We start from the raw sequence: 11,916 nt of genomic DNA, 5'->3' as shown, positions 1-11,916 counted from the left end.
AGCTTAACATACAAAATAGCGTGATAAGAGCAGCCGTATTCCGTAAGATGTGTTACTGCCTCCTAAACAACAATGTCTGATGTCATCGTTAAATAATTAAAATTATAGACACAGAGATAATATGTTGCAATAGATACACCACTTTTTCCCTTAAGATCTACGAAATAACAATCCTAGCAGTGCTCAAGCATGGTTAGTTAATAAGCTTATTTGTCGGTACTGTGGCGAAAAATATGACTCTCCAGCTGCTGTAATATAACAACTACGCAATGGCATTGGCTCTGGTTCTCACACGGCAATCGAGACAGATTTCATACCAACATCCATCTGCAGTTTCATATTGCACCTTCTAGACAAGTTGCGACCTACCAAACTGCTTAGTCAGAGAGCAAATGCTGTTGATATTACCCATTCGGTGGAATTGTATGTGTGTGTTTCTGCTTACAGCCTGAGAATTGATAAAATGCAAGTCCAGTCGAACATTTAATGTAAATGTGCACATAAGGCAGTGCAAGAGATGCTTTCTCCTAACCCTGGTGTCTGTCTCGTACTTAAAGTGGATATTTGCGTAAAAAATCAGCTATGTTACAGCAAAATTGCGAAAAATGAGCAATCCTTTGCTGTTAATTGTATTAATTAAGATATGAAACTTGAAGGTCGCCATTAATGATGACAATATTGGCTATCATTTTAGGTAGGATAGAACACTGTCAGACACACAGTTCCCCTAGAGGACTAATATTTTTGCAGAATTTACCACGTCATCATAGACTGTAATGTAAAAGTATCTGATGTTAATATTTACCAGCATTTTGCTGAATAGTCTATGACGTCAATGAATGCTGTCAAAACGTCTTAGCTTGTAATAATAGCACCCATTTTTGACTCTGTAGCATGTTCTTCTCACTGCGAAACTGATGTAACTGAAATAAAAATAAAAATTAATTTGTTATAACAAATATCCACGCTGTAACCCTCTTACTACAGAGCGCGGACTTAGAACGAAGGGCAAATTCCCAGGCAAAATTGGGGCCACTTCCTGTGATTAGCTGAGAGCATGGTTGCACTGACGTTTCACAATTAGCAGAGAATAAAACGAGGGAGCACTTGGGAGGTCAGTGCCCTTGAAGATAAAAACGACAATTGCCGCAGCATCGGAAGCGGAACTCCTTGAATACGGACGTCGATGACAGTAATTTCCGTTGGAACTACAGTGATACACCACTCGGTTTTTGCTTAAAGATAATTCCTTTGGGAGACCTGACATATCCTTCCCATTTTTATGATGCGCACAGCGACTTGCTGCTGTGTCTGAAGACCGCAGCTCGGTGCAACGGTTATGTTCAAAGCTGATGACAGTCAGCGGAATAAGGAGAGATACATTCAGCGCAGCGGAAACCTCCACCAATATCTTAATCTGAGGAAGAAACGTATCTGAATCAGCGACATTATATTCTTTTGGCAGCGTCTCTGATTGAAGGAATACATTGATATAAATACCGAAAAGAGTGCTCTCAAAATTTGTGACTTCAAAAATGCTTTTTATAAATGAATAAATACTTCCATATTAGAAGAAACAATGAAAAATGTAAGAAACCACGGCGAAATTAATTTAGTTATGGCGCAACTAATTATGTCACCAGACTAAATCTTCAATGCAGAACTAGTCACTGTGGGGACGACTAAGGTTTCAGTACTGTTCAAGAAGCGTGTCTACATTGGTATGTCTGTTCTGGAGCTCTCTAAACTCCATATGTACCGATTCCCCTATGAGTTTGTAAAAGCAAGCTTCCCTGATCACAAGTCACTTTATATACATACAGACAGTTCCATCTACTGGATGACAGTCTGTGATCCATACGAAATAATTATGTACAATCCCAACAAATTCGACACGTCTGGATATGCCATCGATAATCCTTGAGGATTATCAGCCTGAGGAAAGTCGACGCAAATGGATTGCAGACTGCAGAGTTTGTAAGGCTCAAATTTATGGCGTTGGCACTACTCTGCATGTGGTGCGCCAGGTAGTCTTTCGATCAGAAGGCCATGCTGTACGTATTGCACTGCAGCTATAAGCTGGCCTGTCACGTTGTGATGACAAATGGCTCATGTGCTGGTGGGTTCATTGTCATGCTATCCATTTGGGTGATTGAGTGTATGTACGCGTATATATCTGTAAATATTATATGTGTGCAAGAGTGTATGCGGAACAGCTGGATTAATTATTTCTCATCACACGTATGTGTGAATGATTTTACACTATCTGTATGTAAATATATTGTGCGTACTATGTGCAAGACTGCACACTATGTGTGCATGTGTATGTCAAGTCTGTGAGAAAAGTAATGAACTGATTTTTTATCCACCAAAGTTTCTATTTCTTTCTAACAACATTATTGTCCCACTCAAAATAGTTACCTTCGGCATGTATACACCTGTGGGGTGGTTGTTCCCAGTCTTGGTAGCAGCTCTGGAAGGCTTCAATTGGTAGGGCCCGAAACAGCTCGGGCACATTCTTTGGAACGTTCCCCAGAGTCCCAAAATGATGTACTTTTAAGACTTTTTCCATTTTGAGAAAAGAAAAAAGTAAGAAGGACTCAGATAAGGTGGATAGCGGGGTTGTGGAACACCAGTGTTGCGTTTTGAACTAAAAAAATTCCGTGATGGAAGTGGGCAAGTGACACTGGGTGTTTTCATGATTCAGCATTCTCTTATCAGCAGTGTCCAAATCTTCGGTTGAAATTTCCTGTACGGTGAAAGTATCCTTATTGTTAAACGTTGATCTGATCTCACAAGAGCATGCTCATGTTCGTCGTTTTCATCGGTTTTTGAAGTTCAAGATCTCCCTGAGCACGGCACATCTTCAACGTGTTTTGACTTTCCAAAAATGATTTGTGCCTGTAAAAAGCACATGATCTTTATAAGGAATGTTCGCCATACGACTGTTTCGACCTTTAAAACGACAGACTCATGTATTCCCCAAGTTTAACAGAATACTTGATGTCATACGTTACACTGTTCCATTTTCGTAACACACAGCGGAAACACAACTTCACTGATGACGGTTTCAAAAATCACGTGATGGCTGTATGGAGGTGAAACTCGGACTGAGCGTCTCGAAACGATGAACACACCACTCTACACAGCAGAACAGCACATTGTTGCCAGATCAGTCTCAGTGTTCTCATTTCCAATACTTTTCTCACGCACCTCATATCTATATAAATTACATGTAAAGATGAACTAAAGTAGTATATGTAGTACATGGAGAGAAAAATGAATAATTATGTGGGAAACGTTGGATACAGATTCTCTTCTAGTTTTAGAGTAAATAGTGTACACACAGGCACACACACACACACACACACACACACACACACACACACACACACACACACATACATGTGTATGTTTGTGTGTGTTTGCATGTGTTAGTCTCAGTGTCAGCGTGTAACAGATAGCATTAATTCAAAAGAAGTGGAAATGTTCATGTTTAAAGTGCAAAAATATTGTTTACTATTAATTTACTTTGCAGATAAATCATAAAATTAGAATAGTATTTCAAATATATTGTCATGGAAATGTACTTAAAATCGGATAAAAGATTATTATTAATAATAAATCAAACATTACTTTGATATATCATTGTTGAGTTGGAATTAATTTGTCATCTTAACTTCATTTTAATTCTATAGGCGATTCGTAATTTCCTTCAAAGCTTAGGACCATTTTGTCAGTTTCCTACCAGTTTTATAGACAATTTCCTGTCAATTTTTACGGTCAGTGGTGTAGTCTACAGCATTAATTATGGTTATGACACTAAAGACTAGAGATCTCAAATGAACCCTTTTGCCCAAAAGCAGTGATGCCCTGTCATCAACGATTTTTTCCCAGAACTGGCAGTGCCCTCCTACTACCTCGGACTCATTTGGTATGCGTGATATGAGCAAGGCAGAGTGATGTAGTCAAGGAGGAGTAGGTAGTGGTCACTAGAAGATCATTACAAGACAATAGACAACATATTAATGAGCTTCATATGGGTGGCACGAGAACACAAAGGAATGTCGTAGGATTACCTGAAATAATGTTGGTGGGCAAAAGGTTCTGATGAAATCGTAGATGAGCAAAGAGAATGCAAGCAAAGGAGTACCACGTTATCTGAAATATGATCACTGCACGATCAGTTGCAAGATGTGTTGCCAGAACATACTTTAGAGGAAGTAGTGGGAGCACGACCTTTTATCATGGGCGCGGTGAACAATATGGAAGCTAGCACTATGCTTGAGGCAGTATTACTTTTCGGGCCATTCAAGAATAAGTTTGGAACATGATTAAAGAAACAAACGGACTGTGGTATCCACTGAATGGATTACGCAAACAAATAATGAGTCAGAGAAACAGCAATGGAGCAGTCATTAATTTAAGCATTAACGACATGCATTTTAGTAAATCGATGTTGGGAGCTAAACATTTTATTAGATTTAGATGGCTGTTTAAGCAAGAATCTGAGTTATATATCGATGAACTGAAACTTAGTATACAGCATAAAAGGAATAAGGAAGACATGTTCTTCTGTGGTATAGTTGCTAGGAAGACAAATAGCAGACAAAGAGTGAAGATGGAGTAAGGTAAGTGGAAGAGAATTTTAAGAGAATTTTACTTTTCAGACAAGGGGAAATAAGAAGATATTATTCTTGTTCATTTAGAGTTAATTAGATTTAGTAGTAAGATCATTTGGATATAATTTACATCTACATCTGTGTATCGCAATGCACCAGACGTTGAATGGCGGAGGGTACCTTTGGTACCGTTATCTGATATTCCTTCTCCTGTTCCATTTATGAATGACGCTTGGGAAGAATGATTGTCAGGAAACCTCAGTATTAGCGCTAATTTCTCGAAGGTAAAATAAGTGACTAATTTGATTCTGTTCTTGGTGCCAAGATACACTAACAGAACAATAAATAAGCCATAGATAATTGAATATTGCAGAACAGAAAAGTATATTGATCTTTTGAAAAGTCTAGGTAATAATAATACACAACTTATAAGTAGCAAAAAATTAAGGAAAGAAACTACAATGACTTAACTTGTAGGTAGTATAGCTCACTTTATAGAGAGGTAAGAATGTAGTCAATTTAGAATTGTTTACAGGTGAATGGGGAGAAAAGATCAGTGACAAAAAGGGGACAGATCTTGTATCTAAGGAAAATATTGTGGAGAACTGAGGCTCAAAGAACTAAGTATATTCACTGCCAGAAAAAAGAAACGAGCAACGGCCTGAAGCACATAGTAATTTTATCGACAAATTATGTGACAAGCGGTTCATAACTGTAGTAGTAAATGATGACAAATTCAGACAAAATGAAACACACGTTTCGGCAAAGGGTGAAGAAACAGTCTCGCCAATGTGCAATGTAGCCCCCTCTGGCGAGAACGCAGGTGTGTATTCTCACACACTTACTATCATATTGGTGCCGAATGACATCGTACGAGATAGATTCACAAGAGGCGACGGGGTAACGAATTGAACAGTGACCCGAAAATAGACTAAATTTCCATTACTTCGCCGGCCGGAGTGGCCGAGTGGTTCTAGGCGCAACAGTCTGGAACCGCGCGACCGCTACGGTCGCAGGTTTGAATCGTGCCTCGGGCATGGATGTGTGTGATGTCCTTAGGTTAGTTAGGTTTAAGTAGTTCTAAGTTCTAGGGGACTGATGACCTCAGAAGTTAAGTCCCATAGTGCTCAGAGCCATTTCCATTACTTTACGTCTATGACCTCAAATGTTTATGTCATCAGACTACCAGTTTCATTCTATAATGACCATCTTCAGATCTGCAACAAGATATGCGAAAAACAATAAAACTAGCAGACTGTCTTGAGCTTAAAACAACAAAATAGACCATGATCAAAAGTATTACTGACGTACATGTGCATTTGTGCGCTTTTTTTTATGATGAGACATTCCTGCTTTATAAAAGGATGGCCTAACATACTGGAGTCATAATGGCATTGTCAAATGAAAAACACAAAATCAGCGCCAGCATCGTCGGACATATATAAATAACAGTGTACGTAAGAGTTATCTTGTCAGCAGCACTACTGTCGAAAACAAACTTCAGTACAGTAGCCAAAAAACGTTTGTTGGCAAGTTCGCCAGATGTCCCTACCATAGGCGTACACATATTCTTACATGATAATTTACGATGTAAAATAAAGTGGGATACAATCAGGGAAGTCTTTAATGGGCTTATAAGGTGTAGAAGGCATTACAGTAATAAAAAGTAGTGAAATAAAACATGATAAAAGTTATCTTGTTAAAAAAGAAAAAATTAAGAGACATTAATTGACGTAGTCAGGGACAATGACGAGAAAACTGAAAAGAGACATTTGAAAAATTGGCTAAATAGATCAAACCTCAGAACGTACATATTGTAAAATATAAGGACGGCATTGAGCAACATTGCTTCCATGACAAGGTAGCTAACTCAAAAAGCATTGTACTGAGTAGCGATGAAAATATTTTTCTGAATAAAGATTTACAATATAAAATAAGTCCATGTGTTACTAACGAAAATATTAAGCGAGTAAAATGACTTGCGAAGCGACTGGGACGACGAAATTAGAAATTGCGGAGACAGCTGGTAAGGTCAATAAAGTTTTTTTTTTTTGGTTCTTGTAAAGTGGTGAATCACGAGAGCTGAATTTTGAACGATCACAGAACCAAGTTAGAGAAGGAGAAAGCAATGGTTATCGAGCTAACAATGGGAATGCGGCAGTTATTGCATATGAAGATGACTAGATTAGAAAAACGGGAGAGTTCTTTTTTGCAGAAAACGATATTATAGAAATTCACAAAGATCCAACTGAGAAATTTCATATAGCTTGTGGAGAAAGACTGATAGCTCCCAGTTTTTTCTTAACGAATATGAAAAGAAATCGCTTAAAATGATGAATGTTAAACTCCTCCAGCTTAGATCTCAAGTTAAGATTCACAAAGATGGAAATCCGGTTCGTCCGATTGTCAATAATTTGTCATCACCATGCTATAAACTAAATAAGTTTCTCAAAAATAAACTTAAATCAATTTACACTTTCGATAATTATTTTGGGGTCATTAACAGTTCTGAGTTAGCAACTACAATCAAGGCTATATATATATATACTAAATAATGCGACATTAGAATCCTTGGACGTAAAAGACCTCTACAGTAATATCCCAAATATAGGAAAGTATTAACATTATTAGACGCAGTCTCCTATCCGATAATAAGATCAGTACTGTAGAGTGTACAGAACTAATTGACTTTCTAGATTTTGTTTTAGCTTACAATTTTTTTTTACCATCAACAACAAAATACAGTATATTATCAAAAATATGGGTTTTGGATGGGTAATACTCTATCTGCTACGTAAGAAGATATTTTTGTTAACGATTTAGAATGTAAATTTTTTACATTTACCAGCTAAAATGACAATGCGACTTATACGTTGGTGACATTTTATTGCTGACAAAAGTTGACACTAGTGAGGTTAACGCAGAGAGCTCCATTAATTACCTTGACCTTACTATTAGGAAAGTTGACAGCAAACTTAAGTTTTCGATTTTCAGAAAACCTACTTGTACAGATAGTATCGTCAATGGAAATTCATGCCATCGTCCCCGATACAAAAAAGGCCTTCTTCACCACCTTGATTCACCAGCTTCTTCGTCTGCCTTTGGCCGAAAGCGAAATACTTGAAGAACTCAGAATTGTAAAGTTGATGCTATAGCTAGCGGCTATTCTGTAAATGACCTCAGACATCCTTACAATAGGCTGAAGAAACGTATAACAAACTGCGGGCACACACACACTCACACAGGAATTGGAACCAGTAAAGAATGAACGAAAACGATTACTACGAAATTTAAGGGCGAAAAGTCCTAGAAAATAGAAAAAAATGTGTTAGGAAGTTTGGTTTTAGATGTGGCTTCCAGGTTAACAACATCCTATAACTGTGAGGAAAACATAAACTGAAAAGGACGTATGACAAATTTGATGGCTTTGACGTATAAAGGATTGATTGTAGTAGCTGTGACAAATATTATATCAGTCAAACGGGCCGCTCTTTTAACATAAAGTTTAAAGAACACTCACAGCTACAGAACAAAGCTGATTTGAGGCAGTATTTATCTGAAGCTGGTCATTCTATAGTGAACATTAAGGACAGTATACGTATTCTCCACAGGGTGGATAACAGCCGCGGACTTAATTTGTTAGAATTGTACGTAATACTTCTCATAGTCGTCTAATTTATTGCGAAAAGGTGTAGACAAACTCCCAGCTCTGTTGCAGAAGCAGTCCTGGCACATCCTGGTTCAGACCAGACCAGACCAGCGGCAGTAGCAGCAGCAGCAGCAGCGGCCCAGCCCAGTCTAGCCCAGCCTGGAGGCAGTAGCTGCAGTGGCAACAGCGGCCCAGACCAGTCTGGTCCAACCCAGCCCAGCAGCAGTAACAACAGTAGCAGCAGCAGCAGCAGCAGCAGCGGCCAAGCCTGGTCTAGCCCAGCCCAACAGCAGTAGCAGCAGCAGCAGCAACAGCAACAGTGGCCCAGCATAATCTGGTCCAGCCCAGACCAGTGGCAGTAGCAGCAGTAGTAGGAGCAGCAGCAGCGGCACAGCTCGGTCTAGCCCAGTGTGGAGGCAGTAGCAGCAGTGGCAACAGCGGCCCAGACCAGTCCAATCCAGCCCAGTTCACCGGCAGTTGAAGTAGCAGCAGAAGTGGTGCACTCTGGTAATGTCCAGCCCATCCCAGCCCAGCAACAGTAGCATCAACAGCAGAAATAAGAGAAATCAGAGCTCGAACAGAAAGGTTTAGGTGTTCGTTTTTCCCGCGAGCTGTTTGGGAGTGGAATGGTAGGGAGATAGTATGATTGTTGTTCGATGAACCCTCTGCCAAGCACTTAAATGTGAATTGCAGAGTAATCATGTAGATGTAGATGTAGATGTAGAAGCGCTCCAGCCCGGTCTGGTCAAGCCCAGTGCAGCAGCAGTAGCAGCTAGAATCTGTTCAGCCCAGACCAGTCCAGTCCAGTGCAGTAATAGTTGCAGCAGCAAAAGTGGTTAAATCTGGTCTGGTTCTGCCCAACCTGGTGGAAGTAGCAGCAGCGGCCCAGACCAGTCATGTCCAGCCCTGCCAAGCAGCAGCAGCAGCTACCGAGAACGGACCACTCCAGCCACACCCAGTGGCAGTAGCAGCAGTAGCAGATGCGGTCCAGCTTGGTCCAGTCCAGCCCAGTGCAGCAGCAGTAGCAGCTATGGCCCAGTCCATTCTGTTCCAGCACAGACCAGCGTCAGTAGCAGCAGTGGCCCAGCCAAGACTGGCCCAGCCCATGCCAGTGGCATTAGCAGCAGCGGCCAGCCCAGTCCAATTAAACCCAATCTGGCGGCAATAGCAGCACCAGCAGCGATCCAGCACGTTCCAGTCCAGTTCAGCCCAGCGGAATTAGCAGCAGCAACAGGACCGGTCCTGCCCAGGCCAGTGGCAGTAGCAGAAGTGGTAGCAGCGGCCCAGTATGGTCCAGTCCAGCTCTTCCTGTCGGCAGTAGCAGCAACAGCAGCAGCAGCAGTGGCCCAGTGCAGTCCAGTCAAGCCCAGTCCACAGGCAGTAGCAGTGGCAGCAGAAGCGGTCCAGCTCGGACCAGCTAAGCCAGTCCAGAGGCAGCAGCAGCAGCAGGAACAGCATGAGCAGTCCAGCTCAGTCCAGTTCAGCCCAGGCCAGTCCAGCTGCAGTAGAAGTAGCGGAAGCAGCTACTGAGACCAGGCCAGTCTAGCCCTGCCCAGCGACAGCAGTAGCAGCAGCAACAGTAGTTAAACCCACTCCTGTCCAGCCCAGCCCAGCCCAGCAGCAGTAGCAGCAGCAGCAGCAGCCGAGCCTGGTTTGATCATGCCCAGCATCAGAATCGGTCCAGCCTGGTCTGGTCCAGCCCAAGCCAGTGGCAGTAACAGTAGCAGCAGCAGTAGCCCAGTCTGGTCCGGTCCAGCCCAGACCAGGGGAGTACAAGTAGCAGCAGCAGCAGCCCAGCCCTGTCCAGTCCAGCCCATCCCAGCCCAACTACAGTAGCATCAGCAGCAGAAGCGGTCCAGCTGATTCCATCCATCCAGCCCAGAACAGCGGTAGTTGTAGCAGCAGCAAGTGGTCCAGTCCTGTTTGGTCCAGTCCAGGCCAGCGGAAGTAGTAGAAGCCACAGGAGTGGCACAGCCAAGTCGAGTCTATCCCAATCTGCTGGCAGTAGCAGCAGCAGCCCAGTGCATTCCAGTCCAGCCCAGCCCAGTGGAAGTATCAGCAGCAGTAGGACCAGTCCTGCCCAGTCTGGTCCAGCTAATGCCAGTGGCAGTAGCAGCAGTGGCCCAGCTTGGTCAAGTCCATCTCAGCTGAGCAGCTGTAGCAGTGGCACCAGCACCATAGGTCCAGCCTGGTCCTATCCAGCCCAGCAGTAGTGGCAGCAGCAGCAGTGACCAGTGCGGTCCAGTGCAGCCCAGCCTAGCAGCAGCAGCAGCAGCAGCAGCAGCAGCCCAGTACAGTCTGGTGCAGCTCAGACCAGCAGTAGCTGCAGCAGTGGCTCAACACTGTCTGGTACAACCCAGCCCAGCCTAGTGGCAGCAGCAGCAGCTGTGGCAGCAGCGCCCCAGACCAAACTGGTCCAGCCCAGCCCAGCGGAAGTTGTGGCTGCAGCAGCAATGGCCCAGCCTGGTCCAGTCCAGCCAAGCCTAGCGGCAGTAGCAGGAGCAGCAGAAGCAGTGCATCCTGGTCCATCCCAGGCCAGTGGCAGCAGCAGCAGCAGCAGGAGCAGTCCAGCCCAGTCTCATCTGGATCAGCCCAGTGGTAGTAGCAGCAGCAGCAGCTGTGGCCCAGTCTGTTCTGGTCCAACACAGCCTAGTGGCAGTGGCAGCAGCGGCCCAGTATGATCTTGTCCACCCCTGCCCAGTGGCAGTAGCAGCAGTAGCAGCAGCAGCAGCTGCTGCTGCAGTCCAGTCCAGTCAGGTCTGGTCCAGCCCAGCCAGACAGTAGTGGCAGCAGCAGCAGAAGCAGTGCAGTCTGGTCCATCCCAGTTTGGTGGCAGCAGCAGTAGCTGCAGCAGCGGCTCAGAGCGTTACAGTGCAGCCCAGAGCAGCGGAAATAGCAGCAGCAACACTGGTCCAGCCCAGTGTGGTCCAGCTCAGGCCAGTGACAGTAGCAGAAACGGTAGCAGTAGCCAGGCCCGGTCCGTGACAGCCCAGCCCGTCAGCAGTAGCGGCAATAGATGCAGCGGCCCAGCCTCATCCAATCCTGCCCAATCCATTGGCAGTAGCAGCAGCAGCAGCAGCAGAAGCGGTCCAGACCAGTCTGGTCGAGCCCAGCCCAGTGGCAGTAGCAGCAGTGGCCCAGCCCAGTCCAGTCCAGCCCAGACCAGCAGCAGTACAAGCAGCAGCAGCAGCGACTCAGCCCAGTATAGTCCAGAGCATCCCAGCCCAGCAATAGCAGCATCAGCAGCAGAAACAGTCTAGTCCATTCTGGTCCAGCCCAGCCTAGAGCAGTAAATGAGTAGCAGCAGCATCAGTGGTATAGTCCAGTATGGTCCAGCCCAGCCAGGGAGCTGTAGCAGCAGAAGGAGCAGCTGCTCAGCCCAGTCACGTCCAGCCCAACTGATCAGCAGTAGCGGCAACAGCAGGAGCAGCCCAGCCTCGACCACTCCAGCCCAGCCCAATGACAGCAGCAGCAGTAGCAGATATGGTCCAGCAAGGTCCAGTCCAGCCCAGTGCAATGGCAGTAGCAACAGCGGGAGCAGTGACCCACCCCAGTCCAGTGCAGCAGAGACCATCATCATCATCAGCAGCAGCAGCAACAGTGGCCCAGTCCATTATAGTCCAATGCAGCCCAGCGGCAGTAGCA

At 44.3% G+C, this 11,916-nt stretch overlaps 1 protein-coding gene across 1 annotated transcript; it reads left to right on the top strand.

Annotated features, from left to right (window-relative positions):
* The first annotated feature begins 6,596 nt into the window (after nucleotides 1–6,596).
* LOC126413167 (uncharacterized protein DDB_G0271670-like) lies at nucleotides 6,597–11,531 on the top strand. The gene is made up of 4 exons (XM_050083062.1): nucleotides 6,597–6,648; nucleotides 9,326–9,775; nucleotides 10,632–10,869; nucleotides 10,973–11,531. Exons 1-4 carry the CDS (start codon nucleotides 6,597–6,599, stop codon nucleotides 11,529–11,531), a joined length of 1,299 nt encoding a protein of 432 aa, XP_049939019.1.
* Nucleotides 11,532–11,916: the final 385 nt, after the last annotated feature.

This window comes from Schistocerca serialis, chromosome 7 (assembly GCF_023864345.2).
Source record: "Schistocerca serialis cubense isolate TAMUIC-IGC-003099 chromosome 7, iqSchSeri2.2, whole genome shotgun sequence".
NCBI classification, from domain to species: Eukaryota; Metazoa; Arthropoda; class Insecta; order Orthoptera; family Acrididae; genus Schistocerca; species Schistocerca serialis.
This window is presented reverse-complemented; position numbering and strand designations above follow the sequence as displayed.

What these genes read in the sequence shown, in the direction of transcription:
- LOC126413167 (XM_050083062.1), top strand. Translation starts at nt 6,597, where the DNA reads ATGACTTGCGAAGCGACTGGGACGACGAAATTAGAAATTGCGGAGACA. An exon ending in CCCAGGCCAGTCCAGCTGCA is followed by an intron (nt 9,776 to 10,631) that starts GTAGAAGTAGCG and finishes GGTACAACCCAG; the next exon opens with CCCAGCCTAGTGGCAGCAGC. An exon ending in TCATCTGGATCAGCCCAGTG is followed by an intron (nt 10,870 to 10,972) that starts GTAGTAGCAGCA and finishes ACCCCTGCCCAG; the next exon opens with TGGCAGTAGCAGCAGTAGCA.